This window comes from Oncorhynchus gorbuscha, linkage group LG16 (assembly GCF_021184085.1).
Source record: "Oncorhynchus gorbuscha isolate QuinsamMale2020 ecotype Even-year linkage group LG16, OgorEven_v1.0, whole genome shotgun sequence".
Lineage (NCBI taxonomy): Eukaryota > Metazoa > Chordata > Actinopteri > Salmoniformes > Salmonidae > Oncorhynchus > Oncorhynchus gorbuscha.
The window spans coordinates 17,162,638-17,180,339 of NC_060188.1; the positions used below are offsets into that span (position 1 = coordinate 17,162,638).

Sequence of the window (17,702 nt, forward strand, 5' to 3'; positions counted from 1 at the left end):
CATATTACAAAGAAGGTGTGGCCAAATATACTGTTTTAGTTTCTGTAGCCTACTAGATTAGCCAGGAGGGCTGACGCGCGACTCACGTACCTAGAGAGGCTACATGATAGAATGTGGGTAATGAATTGTCTTTTTTTAACCAAACTTCCATCTACGAAAGCAACGGGTTACCGTGTAGCTGCAGCTCCTCATCAGTCAATTCGTCCACGTCCAGTGTCAGCGTACAGTGGCAACATGCAAGGCAGGTGAATCTCTGTAGGATGACTACTGTATAATTCATTATATTACAGGCTACACTGTAATAGTCAAGTGTATTTGCACCACCTGTAAAGCAGACTTTTGCGATAGTTTTGTAATAGTGATTGCTGCAATGTAGAGTTTGCTGTTTTTACATCTAGAACACATATATGTTATTTTTAATGATCTCAGTCATAGATCACTGCACATTGATATCAATTTCACTGTTGCTTATGACCATGTTTTTGTAAATAGCCTAGGTCAGTAATAGTTTACATGTAGGCTTATGCTGAGCCAGTCAACTGGGTTCCCTAAGGAGTTTTTCACCCTAGACTTGCACTTTTAAAATTCACTTCAGTGACAAATTACTAAAAAGGTATATACAATTAGACTAGGATTGATTTGATTGATTGATCTGTGTAGTTAATACATCTTTTCATTATTGGTCTTTCTGCCTTTCAGTTTGTCAGAGAGTACTTCTCAGTTTATAACGAGTCGTCATGCTCTCTACACCCACACATTTCTGTAGACAGGAAACAGGTTCATTCTGGCCTTAAAGTGTGATCTGAGGAGGCTTACTGTACTGTATGCTATGTGTTGATATGGAACAGCAGCATTAGGCCGTTTGAGTTTGTATGAATGTAATAGGGTTTTCATGTATATTTGTAAATTACATAAATTCATCAATTATATTTTGTCAAAATAATTTCTCACAAAGTTTCTCTGTATGTATCAACTTTGGTGTCTGGTAGGCTAGGTGTCTCTTATCAAGTGAATGATCAGAAAGTCTTCATGTTTTTATGAGTTGCGGAGATGTGCCCCCCCACCTTCTGTTTCTTGTCTTAGAGTTCATTTGGAAAATATTCAGACCCCTTGACTTTTTCCACATTTTGGTACATTACCTTATTCTAATTCTAATATTGATTAAATACATTTTCCCCTCATCAATCTACACACATATCCCAGAATGACAAAGCAAAATAGGTTTTTAAAAACATTTGCAAAAAATAAGACTCTTTACTCAGTCATTTGTTGAAGCACCTTTGGCAGCAATGACAGCATCATGTCTTCTTGGGTGTGACGCTACAAGCTTTGCAACCCTGTATTTGGGGAGTTTCTCCCATTCTTCTCTGCAGATAGTCTCAAGCTCTGTCAGGTTGGATGGGAGTGTTGCTGCACAGCTATTTTCAGGTCTTTACAGAGATGCTCAATCGAGTTCAAGTCCGGGCTCTGGCTGGGCCACTCAAAGACATTCAGAGACTTGTCCCGAAGCCACTCCTGCATTGACTTGGCTGTGTGCTTAGGGTCATTCTCCTGCTGGAAGGTGAACCTTCACCCCAGTCTGAGGTCCTGAGCGCTCTGGAGCAGATTTTTGTCAAGGATCTCTCTGTACTTTGCTCCGTTAATCTTTCCCTCCATCCTGACTAGTATCCCAGTCACTGCCACTGAAAAACATCCCCACAGCATGATGCTGCCACCACCATGCTTCATCGTTGGGATGGCGCTAGGTGACGCTTCGCATTCAGACCAAAGAGTTCAATCTTGGTTTCACCAGACCAGAGAATCTTATTTCCCATGGTCTGATAGTCTTTAGGTGCCTTTTGGTAAACTCCAAGCGGGCTGTCATGTGCCTTTTATTGAGGAGTGGCTTCCGTCTGGCGACTCTACCAAAAAGTCCTGATTGGTGGAGTGCTGCAGAGATGATTGTCTTTCTGGAAGGTTCTCCCATCTCAACAGAGGAACTCTGTAGCTCTTTCAGAATGACCATTGGGTTCTTGGTCACCTCCCTGACCAAGGCTCTTCTCCCCCTTATTGCTCAATTCGGCCGGGTGGTCAGCTCTAGGAAGCTTCTTGGTGGTTCCAAACTTCTTCCATTTAAGAATGATGGAGGCCACTGTGTTCTTAGGGACCGTCAATGCTGTAGAAATGTTTTGGTACCCTTCCCCAGATCTGTGCCTCGACACAATCCTGTCTCAGTGCTCTATGGACAATTCCTTCGACCTCATTGCTTGGTTTTTGCTCTGACATGCACTGTCAACTGTGGGACCTTATATAGACAGGCATGTTGAATTTACCACAGGTTAATTCCAATCAAGTTGTAGAAACATCTCAAGGATGATCAATGGAAACAGGAAACAGGACCTGAGCTCAATTTTGAGTCTCAAAGCAAAGGGTCTGAATACTTATGTAAATAATGTTTTATATTTTTAATAAATAAGCTTTGTCATTATGGGCTATTGTGTGTAGATTGAGGGGGGGGATTATGTAACCAATTTCAGAATAAGGTTGTAACATAACAAATGTGGATAAAGTCAAGGGGTCTGAATACTTTCCGAAAGCAATCTAAATCCACTATGTACAGTACATGTGGTGTCAAGCCCTGCTACTTTATCTAGGTGGGAGCCCATGATGCTAAAATGTGACGTTTGACCTCCAAATTCTCTTGGGATGAATGAGGAAACAACCCCATGGAACCCTCCAGTAGGTAAACGCTCACTTACTCAGTCTTTGAACTCATACAGTATTTAAATGATTCATATATACTTAGCTCTTTACTGTTTGTCCCTTTTAATTACTTGGGTAGACTGACATCTAGTAGTAAGAATCCCCACACAGAGGACCACTGTGTTTTTAAACAGAGCTGCTATCTTGTCGAAATATGACATTTGATGTTAATAACTCTATTATTGTAGGTGACAGTATGTCGTCAGCAGTGGAGGCCAGTATGTACAACAGTATTCAGGCCATCCTCAGACAGGCTGCCTCCTCATGCAACAAAGGTACATTATCAGTGCATACAACAATAAAAAGTCAACGATTATCCCATTCATCATTATGTGGCATAATTATCTATTATACAATATTAATAGTATTACACATGTAATAGACTTGAGGACATTATGTGGTCAATTCAGCAGCCTTGTATGACTTCCTGAAGGTATGCTGAGGTGGACTCTTCATAAGAAGGTGGAGACCCATCCATCTAACAGTGTCTCACTGGTCAGGGTTCTGGTCAAAGAGCTAGAGAAGGTTGGTCTGACACTACCAGAGTATTCTGTTCTTGCAGAATGACACATGGCATGCCCTTTGTCTTCAGAAGTATAATTGGCCATTTTAATTGTCAGTTTGATGATGAAAGCTTCCTTCATTTGTTGATTCAGGTGGAGAGACTTGACTATAAGATGCATGTCATTCCATTGCTTCACACTCTCAACTATGTTATTATTCAGGTCAGATTAATTTACCTTACCTTCATCTGAAATAACCTTGATCAGAGAGTAGAAGGTCCTGTATTACTGACGTCTAGTTTACTGTGCTATTTCCACGTACCATATTTCTTGTGTTGATTTCCTGGTTATCTTTATCCTGCTTAGAATAATGATATTGTTTGTTTTATTTTGGGATGCCCTATTCAAGCTATGTGATTGTTTTGTGTTTGTGATTGTTTTTACTTTCCAATCAGCTCTGATGTAAGTATCTGATTGAGAAGGCTGCTCTTTTTATTCCGTTGTATCGGCAGCAGTCTAGCCACATTCCATGCAACCTGTTTCAGAGAGTGTATGAGTGCTTCAAACGGCTCCTAACACTTCCAGAGCCCTACTGTACTATCGCACTGAGATACATGAGAGGCATAAAGATGGAGCAGATCACACCAGGTACTCATCACAAGCACTTTACACAGTGGCATGTACTGTAGCACAAGCACATTTGAATCATATGAATACAGTATACAGTTCTCCAAACATGTATTTACCTTACTCCCTTTGTTCTGCTAAAGCTCCCTCCCCGACAATAACTTCCTCCACAGGAGCTTTGTATCAGAGAAGGGTGATTGCTGAGCAGAGCCTAAGGAACAAACATTTCCCCCAGCAGGAAAAGTGAGTTTAAAACACCCACGAACACATGTGCCATCAGAAGATATTTTTACACTCCCCACTGAAGTCAGTTTGTAGTCACTAGCAACAGCTGACTAATTTAGTCATGGTCATTTCCCATAAGGTGAGGGTGGGGGTTTGTTTGCTATGTGTGAGCTGTGGTGTCACTTTCCCTTTCACAAACTGATGCTTTTGAATGAGGACTTTCCCGTCAGCAACTCTGAGGTCGTTCTGTATCCACAATAGCTGTGCTTACTGGCTGCCCGTCTGACTGAGTCCCCTGTAGGGTATTTGTGTTTGCAGACCCGGCTGTGTTCTCAGGGCCCCTGTGGCAGGCGGTGAGGGCAGACCTGGTGCTGGCCAGCCCCCAAAGCGACGTACTGGCAAGACGGGTGTTACTGCACACTCTGCAGGCTGGACTGGTGAAGGCCTGTCATGGTCCCATACTGACTCAAGCTCTGGAGGTGAGGGAGGTCGATGGGCTGTGATGATATGAGACGTTTGGATTAATTGATTTCATATCTTGGTATTTGTGTGCATCAGATGGATTATGAAATCACGTGTGTGCCTGCGTGTGTGCGGGAGTGCATGTGTGTGTGTACCGCAGGATCTAGGAGAAGATGTGGAGCAGTACTTCCAGGAGGTGGTGTTAGCTGTAGAGCAGAGTATAGAGAACGGCGAGGCAGGCCGTGACCAGTACCTAACCAGGCTACAGCACATCTACAGGGACATCCTGACCTCTGCTAACCAAGGTGTGTGTAAAGCAGGATAGGGTTGGGCGGTATCCAGATTTTCCTATTGGCATATCGTCCTTACGGTATTACAGGTTTAGTACACAAGGGGGCACCAGAAAACCCATTGGGCATCTATTTCCACAATGCTAACTAAATTAGCACAAGTCATAGCAAATTTCCATGAAGGCTGCTAAGCTAAATATGCTAACAAGCGCAAACGAAAATAAACTAATTGCAAAGACAGGCAATCCAGCTCATGAAGTTATACATACAGTACCTGTCAAAAGTTTGGACACCTACTTATTCCAGGGTTTTTCTTTATTTTGACTATTTTCTACATTGTAGAATAATAGTGAAGACATCAGAACTATGAAATAACACATATGGAATCATGTTAAAAAAGTGTTTAAAAAGTGTTAAGCAAATCTAAATATATTTTAAATTTGAGATTCTTCAACGTAGCCACCCTTTGCCTTGATGACAGCTTTGCACACTTTTGGAATTCTCTCAACCAGCTTCATGAGGTTGTCACCTGGAATGCATTTCAATTAACATGTGTGCCTTGTTAAAAGTTCATTTGTGGACTTTCTTTCCTTCTTAATGCATTTGAGCCAATAAGTTGTGTTATGGCAAGGTAGGCTTGGTTCAGAGAAGATAGCCCTATTTGGTAAAATACCAAATATGGCAAGAACAGCTCAAATAAGCAAAGACAAATGACAGTCCATCATTACTTTAAGACATGAAGGTCAGTCAATCCAGAAAATTTCAAGTACTTTGAAAGTTTCTTCAAGTGCAGTTGCAAAACCAGTCAAGTGCTATGATGAAACTGGCTCTCATGAGGACCGCCACAGGAAAGGAAGACCCAGAGTTACCTCTGCTGCGGAGGATAAGCCCAACAAAAATTATTCACAGAGTTCAAGTAACAGACACATCTCAATATCAACTGTTCAGAGGAGACTGCGTGGATCAGGCCTTGGTCATGGTCAAATGCCTGCAAAGAAACCACTACTACAGGACACCAATAATAAGTAGAGACTTGCTTGGGCCAAGAAACACAAGCTATGGACATTAGACCGGTGGAAATCTGTCCTTTGGTCTGATTAGTCTAAATTTGAGAGTTTTGGTTCCAACCGCCGTGTCTTAGTGAGACGCAGAGTAGGTGAACGGATGATCTCTGCATGTGTGGTTCCCACCGTGAAGCACAGAGGAGGAGGTGTGATGGTGTGGGGGTGCTTTGCTGGTGACACTGTCAATTATTTATTTAGAATTCAAGGCACACTTAACCAGCATGGCTACCACAGCATTCTGCAGCAATACGCAATCCCATCTGGTTTGCACTTAGTGGGACTGTCATTTGTTTTTCTACAGGTCAATGACCCAACTCACCTCCAAGCTGCGTAAGGCCTATTTGACCAAGAAGGAGAGTAATGGAGTGCTGCATCAGATTACCTGGCCTCCACAATCACCCAACCTCAACCCATTGAGATGGTTTGGGATGAGTTGAAACCGCATAGTGAAGGAAAAGCAGCCAACAAGTGCTTAGCATAGGGTGGCTACTTCGAAGAATCTCAAATATAAAATATATACCGATTTGTTTAACACTTCTTCGGTTACTACATGATTCCATATGTGTTATTTCATAGTTTTGATGTCTTCACCTTTATTCTACAATGTAGAAAATAGTAACAAATCAAGAAAAAACGTTGAATGAGTAGGTGTGTCCAAACTTTTGACTAGTACTGTATATAGGTAGGAGCTACCGAATGCCATTTTTGTGAGTTTGGACATTTTACAAGTGAATGAGAGACATTGTGCAAAGGAACAAAAGTTTGGAAGGAAGAACAGTCCTGGCTCTGGAGCATGTGTACACACTGTGTCTGTGTGGAGTTTGGAGTTGCTAGGGCAATGGGCCTGCCTGCTCTGCTTGGAGAAGAGGGGCGGAGTAGTAGACAGCCAAGAACGTAGAGAAGAAAAAAACGCAAGGAAATCAAGATAGCATTGGCAGCTGTACAGGTCTGTCAAACACGGCAGAAAGCTAACACCATATGATGCCCTGTTATCTATTTATTTCAGCCACTAACTTAGATAACTAGCAAGTTAAACTTAGGGGTCGTGTTAAAGAATTCTGCGTTTTTCACAAAGAAAAGACAAAACGCATAAGAACTACCTTTATGCGTTTTATAAACGCAGATCTAAAATGTTTCTTCGTGTCATGTCTGCCCGGCATCAGACTAATTTTGTGCTTCAGTTGCACTTCTCCACTTGGATGAGAATTCACAAAAGGGCATTCTATCAGCAGACAGCCTAATGTGTAGCTACCTTTCTCTGGTCATTTTCATTTTTAGCCTACTTTTCTCCTGTAAAATGCAAGATTAACTTTAAGCAAAACATTGGGAAATGTAGCTGGCTACATTCCTTCTATGATAAACATTAGAAATATGTTTTAAAAGACCTTGAATTTTCATATTAAGCTCATTTAGTTGTGTGGCTGCCAGCCAAATGGTTTTGCACTTCCTTTGTCATTTGATAAAAATTCACCTATTTTCTTACACTAATGTCTTTTCTGTGAAGGAAAACTATAGTTGCACACCCCTGCTCACTCTTTTGAAGCAAAACACTGTTGTTACGGTTTTCTTCCGTCGAAGGAGAGTCGGACCAAAATGCAGCGTGGTAATTTTGATACATGTTTAATAATGATGAAACACGAACAATACAAAAACAACAACCGGAATGTGAAAACCTATACAGCCTATCTGGTGACAACTAACACAAAGACAGGAACAATCACCTACGACATACTCAAAGAATATGGCTGCCTAAATATGGTTCCCAATCAGAGACAACGATAATCACCTGACTCTGATTGAGAACCGCCTCAGGCAGCCATAGACTATGCTAGACACCCCACAAAAACCCATGACAAAAACGCACCACAATAACCCATGTCACACCCTGGCCTGACCAAATAAATGAAGACAAACATACATTACTTCGACCAGGGCGTGACAACTGTTGTCTTTCAAAGTGAAATATAATACCCTTGTTAATACACAGATAGACTCACCTGCTCCCTCTTTCACCCGTTGTGCTATTTACAAACAACCACGTGACTGGCTTAACTGTTCTGGGGAACTACTTTAAGCTTCATAATGTAAAATAGTGTGACAAGTGAAATGAAGAACGCGATCTGCTTTATCTCCTAAGGTATTGTAAAAGTTTACTGCAGGTATTTACTTAAAGAGTAGCTAAAAATACTAAAATGTATTGAAAAACTTCAAAGAAATCATTTCAACAGTATTGACGGTAATTGAAAAACCATCCCGTGGCCATTTCTAAATACCCCGGCATACGGTGTATATGGTATACCACCGAAGGCTAAAGGAGAATAATGAAAGATATTTGCTGACTGTGACAAACAAGAAAAACAAACAATATTCACTGTTTATTGTGTTATGTTCACTCTCTCTCTCTGTTCAGACCCAAAGGCCCATGGCTCTCTTTCTAACACTCCATTGCCCTCGCCAGAGATTCAGTTCCACCTGTGGACAAACGAAGAGGAGCTGTGTGAGTCAACATAAGAGAACCTTAGTTTCTAGGCCATTATAAAGACTTGAAAATTCTGTCAAATCAGACTAATAGTGTGGCAATCTTTGAATCTTTTGTATTTTTCTATAGGGAATGAGCTGGTAAACTTCACCCTAAACGTTTCCACCTCTGAGCGGAACTCTATGTACCAGGAGGAGGAAGAGGAGGATGTTTCTAAGAGGGTTTCCCACCTGTCTGTTGATAGTGGAATAGAGAAGGACCTGTCTGACATGGGGGAGCGGGAACAGAGGAATCCATTCACTCGGTCACGGTCACCGTGTTTCAGAGGGAGAATGAAGCCAGAAGACAAAATGGCTCTGGTACAGGAAAACATCAAGGGGCCCACCTGTAGCACCCCTCTCCCTAAAGAGGAGGGGAACCATACCGCACGCATAGTGATGATGGGAGACGACAGGGTGCTGGGGAGACTGGCCAAGGTGTATCACTCCATCCGGTAGGATGTACTTCTACTTACCCTTAATGTCCCTTAATACCTAGTTCCATCCTCATACATGTGAAATTCAGTTTTTATCTAAAGTATGTATGGGTAGTGCTGTAAGTTGAACCCACTATCCTGGCGTTGCAAACACCATGCTCTACCAACTGAGATACAGAGGACTACTGTACACTGTAATTACACTGTAATTCTGTAATTTAGAAATGTGTGTGAACTATTTTACAATGTGCATTACTTTTGTGTGCAGAAAACGGGAGGCAAAACATCTCATCTTGACCAAGAGAGTGAACCTACAGATATACTACATCCCTGTCACTGATGAGCCTATTGTCAATTCACCTGTGAGCAATAATCCAGTTCAAAATCCAATGATCAAATCAAAGTTTATTTGTCACGTGCACCGAATACAACAGGTATTACAGTGAAATGCTTACTTACAGGCTCTAACCAATAGTGCAAAAAAGGTATTAGGTGAACAATAGGTAAGTAAAGAAATAAAACAACAGTAAAAAGACAGGCTATAAAAGTAGCGAGGTTATAAAAGTAGCGAGGCTATAAAAGTAGCGAGGTTATAAAAGTAGCGAGGTTATAAAAGTAGCGAGGCTATAAAAGTAGCGAGGTTATAAAAGTAGCGAGGCTATAAAAGTAGCGAGGTTATAAAAGTAGCGAGGCTATAAAAGTAGCGAGGTTATAAAAGTAGCGAGGCTATAAAAGTAGCGAGGTTATAAAAGTAGCAAGGTTATAAAAGTAGCGAGGCTATAAAAGTAGCGAGGTTATAAACGTAGCGAGGTTATAAAAGTAGCGAGGCTATAAAAGTAGCGAGGTTATAAAAGTAGCGAGGCTATAAAAGTAGCGAGGTTATAAAAGTAGCGAGGTTATAAACGTAGCGAGGCTATAAAAGTAGCGAGGCTATAAACATAGCGAGTTATAAAAGTAGCGAGGCTATAAAAGTAGCGAGGCTATAAAAGTAGCGAGGTTATAAAAGAAGCGAGGTTATAAAAGTAGCGAGGCTATAAACGTAGCGAGGTTATAAAAGTAGCGAGGCTATAAAAGTAGCGAGGTTATAAAAGAAGTGAGGTTATAAAAGTAGCGAGGCTATAAACGTAGCGAGGTTATAAAAGTAGCGAGGCTATAAAAGTAGCGAGGTTATGAAAGTAGCGAGGTTATAAAAGTAGCGAGGTTATAAAAGTAGCGAGGCTATAAAATTAGCGAGGTTATAAAAGTAGCGAGGTTACCTACAGACACTGGTTAGTCAGGCTGATTGAGGTAGTATGTACATGTAGATATGGTTAAAGTGACTATGCATATATGATGAACAGAGAGTAGCAGTAGCGTAAAAGAGGGGTTGGCGGGTGGTGGGTGGTGGGACACAATGCAGATAGCCCGGTTAGCCAATGTGTGGGAGCACTGGTTGGTCGGGCCAAGTGAGGTAGTATGTACATGAATGTATACTTAGAGTGATTATGCATATATGATCAACAGAGAATAGCATCAGCAATGTAAAAGAGGGGGTGGGGTTGGTGGGGGCACACAGTGCGAATAGTCAATGCACCAATGACCTAAATGACTTAAATGTAATGTAAATGTAGTCCGGGTAGCCATTTGATTACCTGTTCAGGAGTCTATGGCTTTGGGGTAAAAACTGTTGTGAAGCATTTTTGTCCTAGACTTGGCACTCCGGTACAGCTTGCCATGAGGTAGTAGAGAGAACAGTCTATGACTGGGGTGGCTGGGGTCTTTGACAATTTTTAGGGCCTTCCTCTGACATTGCCTGGTGTAGAGGTCCTGGATTGCAGGCAGGTTAGCCCCAGTGATGTACTGGGCCATACGCACTACCCTCTGTAGTAATAATATAATAATAATATATGCCATTTAGCAGACGCTTTTATCCAAAGCGACTTACAGTCATGTGTGCATACATTCTACGTATGGGTGGTCCCGGGAATCGAACCCACTACCCTGGCGTTACAAGCGCCATGCTCGTGACTTGCGGTCGGAGGCCAAGCAATTGCCGTACCAGGCAGTGATGCAACCAATAATGTAAAATAATACCAATAATGTAAAATAAACATCCATCTCATATGTACAGTAACCGGTATGATTTGCTAGGTTATGGAACCAGTCTTTTCTCTTTTTCAGGAAAGCACATCACAAGTCGGAGACAGGTTGTCTCTAGCCTCGTTCTTAGGAAGGGTCGATCCCTGGTACGAAAGCAACATCATCAGTTTGGGAGCCATGATTCCAAAGCTGGCAGGAACGGTAATGAGTCCTAATACATGCATTGTTTTATAAAGTAATCTAATTCTGATCAGAAAGATCCATTAAATGGGTTCAAGGTTACCTAAATGGAAAGGGTTTTTAAAGATAGAAATAGACATCCAGTCATGTCACAGTGAGACCTAATACTGTGTCTACTATGTGCCATTGCAGCAGTCCAGTCACAGCAGGTCATCAGAACCCAACCACTTCCTTGTGGATGTCCTCTCCTACTACCTTCGCTGTGGCCTACAGCCTGTCCACTTCACACTCTACTCTGTCAAGGTCAGCTCCCTTAGATACATCCACATGTCATAGTCACATGTGTGCATGCATGTGTGTTATCAGCAGGATGTAACACCAACATATGGCAGCCCATGAATAGTTCATACATAGTTCATAGCCCAGTTTAACATAATGATTACAGTTATCATCCGGGGTTAAATTGGGAATTTGTAGGTTGGAAAGCCCTATTTGGACGGGGGGGGGGGACTAGATATGGAGTTGGAGTTAGGTCAGGAGCTAGGGATAAGTTTGTGATTGGGGCCAGGGTTAGGGTTGAACCAGATTGTGGATGTAAAGCTAGGCTTAGGGTTGTCGTTGAGTCTAGGTTTGAACCGGGATGTGGACATGAAGCTAGCATTTTGGTTAGAGTTGAGGCTATGTTTAGGGTTGAACTTTGATGTGGGCATGGGGCTAGGAATAGGGTTGTGGTTGAGGTTAAGGGTTAAACTGGGATGTAGACATGAATCTAGGGTTAGGGTTGAGGGTTAGGGTTTAACAAGGATGTGGACATGAAGCTAAATTTATGGTTGCTCTCAGCCTAGGGTACCGTAACCTTAATCTTAACCTTGGTTTATCATACGTTTTATCCTTCTTTCTTCTTTGGACCCGTAGATTACTGGAGCTTGGCTTTCCCTTTGACCCAAGGTGCAGGAGCCCTGCTTCGAGTAGCTCCGTCTCAATTTAACCACTTGTTATCATGAAGAGAAAAAAAACACAATTTGTCTGTAACGGCGTTCGTCTGTTGAAAGAGAGTCGGACCAAAATGCGGCGTGGTGGTTACTCATGTTCTTTAATAAAAAATACATGAAATAACTTAATATACAAAACAAACGTGAAAATCTATACAGCCTATCTTGTGAAAACAAACACAGAGACAGGAACAATCACCCACAAACACACAGTGAAACCCAGGCTACCTAAATATGGTTCCCGATCAGAGACAACGAGAATCACCTGACTCTGATTGAGAACCGCCTCAGGCAGCCATAGAATATGCTGGACAACCCTACTCAATCGCAATCCCAATACCTACTAAACCCCAATACAAAACACACCACAAAATAAACCCATGTCACACCCTGGCCTGACCAAATAAATAACGAAAACACAAAATACTAAGACCAAGGCGTGACATTGTCCCTAATTTGAGCTTGTTCTTGTTGCCCTGTTGTGTTTTTAGATCTCTGTCTCTGGCCAGACTGGCAGCCCTGTGGACGATGTGTTTGTGTCCCACCTGGATGCTGAGTTCCCGGAGTCTAAAACACTCAGAGAAAATCTGAGACAAGGTACTGTTGTCACAACTGTGAATGCAGCATGAACCGTGGTGTCAGGACAGGGACAGAAACTAGATCGTCCTGTTACTGCCTCTGTTGGTGATTGCATAATGTCTCTATGCAGAGAGATCTAGTAGGCGACGAACAAGGAAGACACTTGGAACCTGTGGAGTGGTGGTTTCTGTGAATTACAGTAAGGTACTTTCTGAAGGCTTTCTTCCCTATGTGTGTTATAGAGTATTTGATTAGTGGTTAGTGGATGTGTTCATGCTTGGTTAGTGTAGTACAGTATCATTGTAATAATTTAGGAACAAATAGTACACTTTTAAATGAAAAGTAACAACTAAGGAAATATCTAGATATCCTTTTAATCCATATGGCATAATGTCTTAACTACAGTACCAAATGTGTGTGTGTCTGAAATGCTTTCTGCAGGTCTCCTTGAGCAAACAAGAGGTTGTTCAGGGAATGTCAGTCATGACATGTGGAGTGGGCATCAGTGCAATATCACCCAATGAAACAGAAGGTTTGCATTAAAACATATACATGTAGTAACTACATAGCTGTTCTCAAGGGCAACTTGGTTTCATTACCTCAAATCAACAATTTGTCATCCCTACTTTCCCTAGGTCTTGATTTCCTCACTGTCAATTTTGACAGTACAAATCCAAGATGCTGCACGGTAAGGATATTTCTGAATGTGTGATAATAAATCATTGAGACCCCAATAACACCATATTAAAAAGTACTAAAACTGTCAGTTAGGCAACACACTGCCAGATGTGGTTTCTTGATCGTATCCTCATGTCTCACCTTCAAAGTAGATTATTGATTAAGGCAATTATATATAATGGTAGAGTTTTGATTTGAGCCCATAAATGCAAAGAGGGTAGGCATAGAGTACTGCAGTTTGGAGTCACATCCCACAATGATTTTTGCTCCTAACCTATCAGGATATTTAATTTGACCATGCTGTGTTGACAGGAGATCAGAACCCAAAACATTAAAATCAGAATCCTGGAGGATAAGACCTTCACTGTCTGTCTGGACAAAGACTGTCGCAGGAAATACACACATGTGCAAAGGTCAGAGATCACACTCATCAGCAATAGAATGCCACAATGCTCTACCATCTCTATTGATGAATACTATACAGTAGTTATTTGGTTGTCTTTTACAGAGAATTTTACAGAGTTATTTCCAAACTGTAATAACTAAGTAACTAACACTCCTCTACAGCATTGAGATCTCTCCATGTTTGGATCCAGGGTATTGCCTCCAGACAAGTTCCAAGTCCAAGTTCAGTGTGGGAGAGGAGAGGGAGTCGGGGCTGAGCAAATACATGTGCAAGATCCTGCCTCTGCCAATCAATACCTTCACTGGCATCAACCACTGAAGGGATTTGATTATTTGGCCCGGGCTCCATCCCAGGCGTGAGCCAGGTGCCCCGCTCTGGCCAACGGCGAAGTAAGCTAAAAACAAAAGTGACATTGGTTATGCACATGGAATAATGAGTAAGATTCTGTGTTTTCACATGCAAAAGGGATTTATTTTGATTAAAAAAGTGTTTTATCTGCCTTCCCAATGAAATCTTGTTTTAAAATCCTAACATATGTTTTATGAAAAAGATGTATAAGAAAAAAAAACATACAAGAGATGTTGTATGTATTTCTATTTTATTTAATTTATTTCAGCTGTTGCAAAAGCAGCAGCTGCTTTTCCTGGGTTCCACACAAAACATGAAACATGACATAATACAGAACATTAATAGACAAGAACAGCTCAAGCACAGAACCACATCAAATTATTTATTTTTTAATGCACACGTAGCCTACATATCAATACATACACGCAAACTATCTAGGCCAAATAGGGGAGAGGTGTTGTGCCATGAGGGGTTGCTTTATCTGTTTTCTTAAACCAGGTTTGCTGTTCATTTGAGCAATATAAGATAAGGGCTCTATATAATACTTTACGCTTTCTTAAATTTGTTTTGGATTTGGGGACTGTGAAAAGACCCCTGGTGGCATGTCTGGTGGGGTATGTGTGTGTGTAAGTTGACTATGCATACAATTTGGGATTTTCAACACGTTAATGTTTCTTATAACCAGAAGAAGTGATGCAGTCGGTCTCTTTTATATCAGCCCTGTGAGTCATGCCTGCTCCCGCTCTTCCTCCCTGGTGCTCGAGGGCGCCAGGCTTCCAAGCATTGAGCACTCCTGCCATCATCATTACACACACCTACCTTCCCCCCCTGTCACACGCATCAGCGATTATTGGACTCACCTGGACTCAATCACCTCTGTCATTACCTTCCCTATATCTATCTGGTTCCCCGCTCTGTTCCCTGCTTCTGCATTAATTTTAGTTTGTCTTTGTTTATCTGTTCCTGTTCTGTTACCTGTCTGTTCCTGTTTAAATGTTTGACTCCCTGTACCTGGTTCTCATCTCCAGCATCGGTCATTACACTCTGACTACAATGAAGAGGAAGACGTGTCGCTCTGTTCTGGCATATGTTTTGACCATGACAGTTTACAACCAAAGTAACTCCAAGTAATTTAGTCTCCTCAACGTGTTCAAAAGCCACACCATTCATTACCAGATTCAGCTGAGGTTTAGAACTTAGGGAATGATATGTACCAAATACAATGCTCTTAGTTTTAGAGATGTTCAGGACCAGTTTATTACTGGCCACTCAAGACTGCATCTCTTTGTTTAGGGTTTCAGTGACTTCATTAGCTGTGGTTGCTGATGTGTATATGTTGAATCAACTTTGTTTAATGCCAGTGGCAGGTTAATGGTAAAAATAGTAAAGTGGAGGGCCTAGAGAGCTGCCCTGTGGTACAACACACTTTACATATTTGACATTAGAGAAGCTTCCATTAAAGAAACCCCTTTTAGTTATATTAGATAGATAGCTCCGAATCCACAATATGGCCGAGGTTGAAAAACCATAACACATATTTTTTCAACAACAGGTTATGGTCAATTATATCAAAGGATGCACTGAAATCTAACAGTACAGCTCCCACAATCTTCTTATTATCAATTTCTTTCAACCAATCATCAGTCATTTGTGTCAGTGTAGTACATGTTGAGTGCCCTTCTCTATAAGCATGCTGAAAGTCTGTTGTCGATTTGTTTACAGAGAAATAGCATTGTATTTGGTCAAACACATATTTTCCCCAACAGTTTGCTAAGAGCTGGCAGCAAGTTTAAAGTCTGCTGTTAGAACCAGTAAAGGCCGCTTTACCACTCTATGGTAGTGGAATTACCTTGGCTTCCCTCCAAGCTTGAGGACAAAGACTTTCCTCTAGGCTCAGATTAAAGATATGATAGATTGGAGACGCTATAGAGTCTGCTACCATCCTCGGTAGCTTTCAATCTAAGTTGTCATTGACAGGAGGTTTGTCATTACTGATCGATAACAATAATTCTTCCACCTCTCCCACACTAACTTTACAAAATTCAAACTTCCAATGCTTTTCTTTCATAATTTTTTTATGCATAAATATGATGGCTCACTGTTCATTGTTGACATTTCCTGCCTAAGTTTGCCCACTTTGCCAATGAAGTGATCATTAAAATAATTGCCAAAATCGAATGGTATTGTGCTGAATAAGCCATCTGATTTGATGAAAGATGGAGTTGAATTTGTCTTTCTGCCCATCATTTCATTTAAAGTACTCCAGTGTTTTATATAATTTATCTTGGCTTCATAATAACCACTGAGGAAGTACAGTTCCTGCTCAGCTCAGTCAAAACTGTTCGCTGCTCTGGCTCCCCAATGGTGGAACAAACTCCCTCACGACGCCAGGACAGCGGAGTCAATCACCACCTTCCGGAGACACCTGAAACCCCACCTCTTTAAGGAATACCTAGGATAGGATAAAGTAATCCTTCTCACCCCCCCTCCCCCCCTTAAAATATTTAGATGCACTATTGTAAAGTGGTTGTTCCACTGGATGTCATAAGGTGAATGCACCAATTTGTAAGTCGCTCTGGATAAGAGCGTCTGCTAAATGACTTAAATGTAAATGTAAATGTAAATAATACAGTTTCTTCTCCTTTTTGTTGCATTTAGTCACATCATTTCTCAGTTTGCATTAAGTCAGCCAGTCAGATGTGCAGCCAGACTTATTAGCCACTCCTTTAGCCTCATCTCTTTCAACCATACTGTTTTTCAATTCCTCATCATTCCATGGAGCCTTGACAGTTCTAACAGGCAGTTTCTTAACAGGTACATGTTAATCAATAATTGGAAGAAGCAATTTCATAAATTCATTAAGTGCAGCGTCATTAATCACGTAAGACCAAAACATTTTCTTTTTACATCATCCACACAATATTTTGCTGTGACTTTTATATCATCTCTTGTACACTATTTTAGGCCCAGCTTTTGGAACTTTGTCTTTCCTAGATATAGCCACTATATTGTGATCACTACATCCAATGGGTACGGATACAGCTTGAGAACAAGGTTCTACAGTATTAGTAAAAATGTGGTCAATACATGTGGATGATCTTGTGTCTGTAAACACCCTGGTTATTTGTTTTTGAGTGATGCAACATGTACCTAGTAGACAACATGATGGAGCATGACGGACTCCCTTCCGGCACCGACAGAGATGGCCGCCTCGCTTCACGTTCCTAGGAAACTATGCACTCGATGTCACAGGAAGGCCATAAAGATCATCAAGGACAACAACCACCCGAGCCTGTTCACCCCGCTATCATCCAGAAGGCGAGGTCAGTACAGGTGCATCAAAGCAGGGACTGAGAGACTGAAAAACAGCTTCTATCTCAAGGCCATCAGACTGTTAAACAGCCACCACTAACATTGAGTGGCTGCTACCATACATGTAAAAAATGTATCACTATAATGTTTAATATAATGACTCATCTCATATGTATATACTGTACTCGATACCATCTACTGCATCTTGCCTATGCCGTTCTGTACCATCACTCATTCATATATCTTTATGTACATATTCTT

At 41.4% G+C, this 17,702-nt stretch overlaps 1 protein-coding gene across 10 annotated transcripts; it reads left to right on the plus strand.

Annotated features, from left to right (window-relative positions):
• Window positions 1-58: 58 nt before the first annotated feature.
• On the plus strand, window positions 59-17,438 carry LOC123999138 (phosphoinositide 3-kinase regulatory subunit 6-like). Of its 10 annotated transcripts, none has more exons than XR_006832393.1 (22): window positions 59-241; window positions 2,634-2,722; window positions 2,931-3,017; window positions 3,176-3,267; window positions 3,399-3,467; window positions 3,758-3,893; window positions 4,016-4,115; window positions 4,399-4,576; window positions 4,720-4,864; window positions 8,324-8,410; window positions 8,522-8,885; window positions 9,136-9,229; window positions 11,028-11,147; window positions 11,319-11,429; window positions 12,610-12,715; window positions 12,828-12,901; window positions 13,139-13,229; window positions 13,333-13,385; window positions 13,688-13,788; window positions 13,943-14,170; window positions 16,944-17,010; window positions 17,265-17,438. XR_006832393.1 is itself a non-coding variant. In XM_046304585.1 (20 exons), exons 2-20 carry the CDS (start codon window positions 2,686-2,688, stop codon window positions 14,097-14,099), a joined length of 2,202 nt encoding a protein of 733 aa, XP_046160541.1. In that variant the 5' UTR covers window positions 59-245; window positions 2,634-2,685; the 3' UTR covers window positions 14,100-14,281. The 10 variants fall into 10 exon arrangements, 5 of the variants coding, with proteins under 5 accessions (XP_046160541.1, XP_046160540.1, XP_046160545.1 ...); XR_006832395.1 differs by having other exon boundaries at window positions 17,287-17,434; XR_006832394.1 differs by having other exon boundaries at window positions 17,284-17,431.
• Window positions 17,439-17,702: the final 264 nt, after the last annotated feature.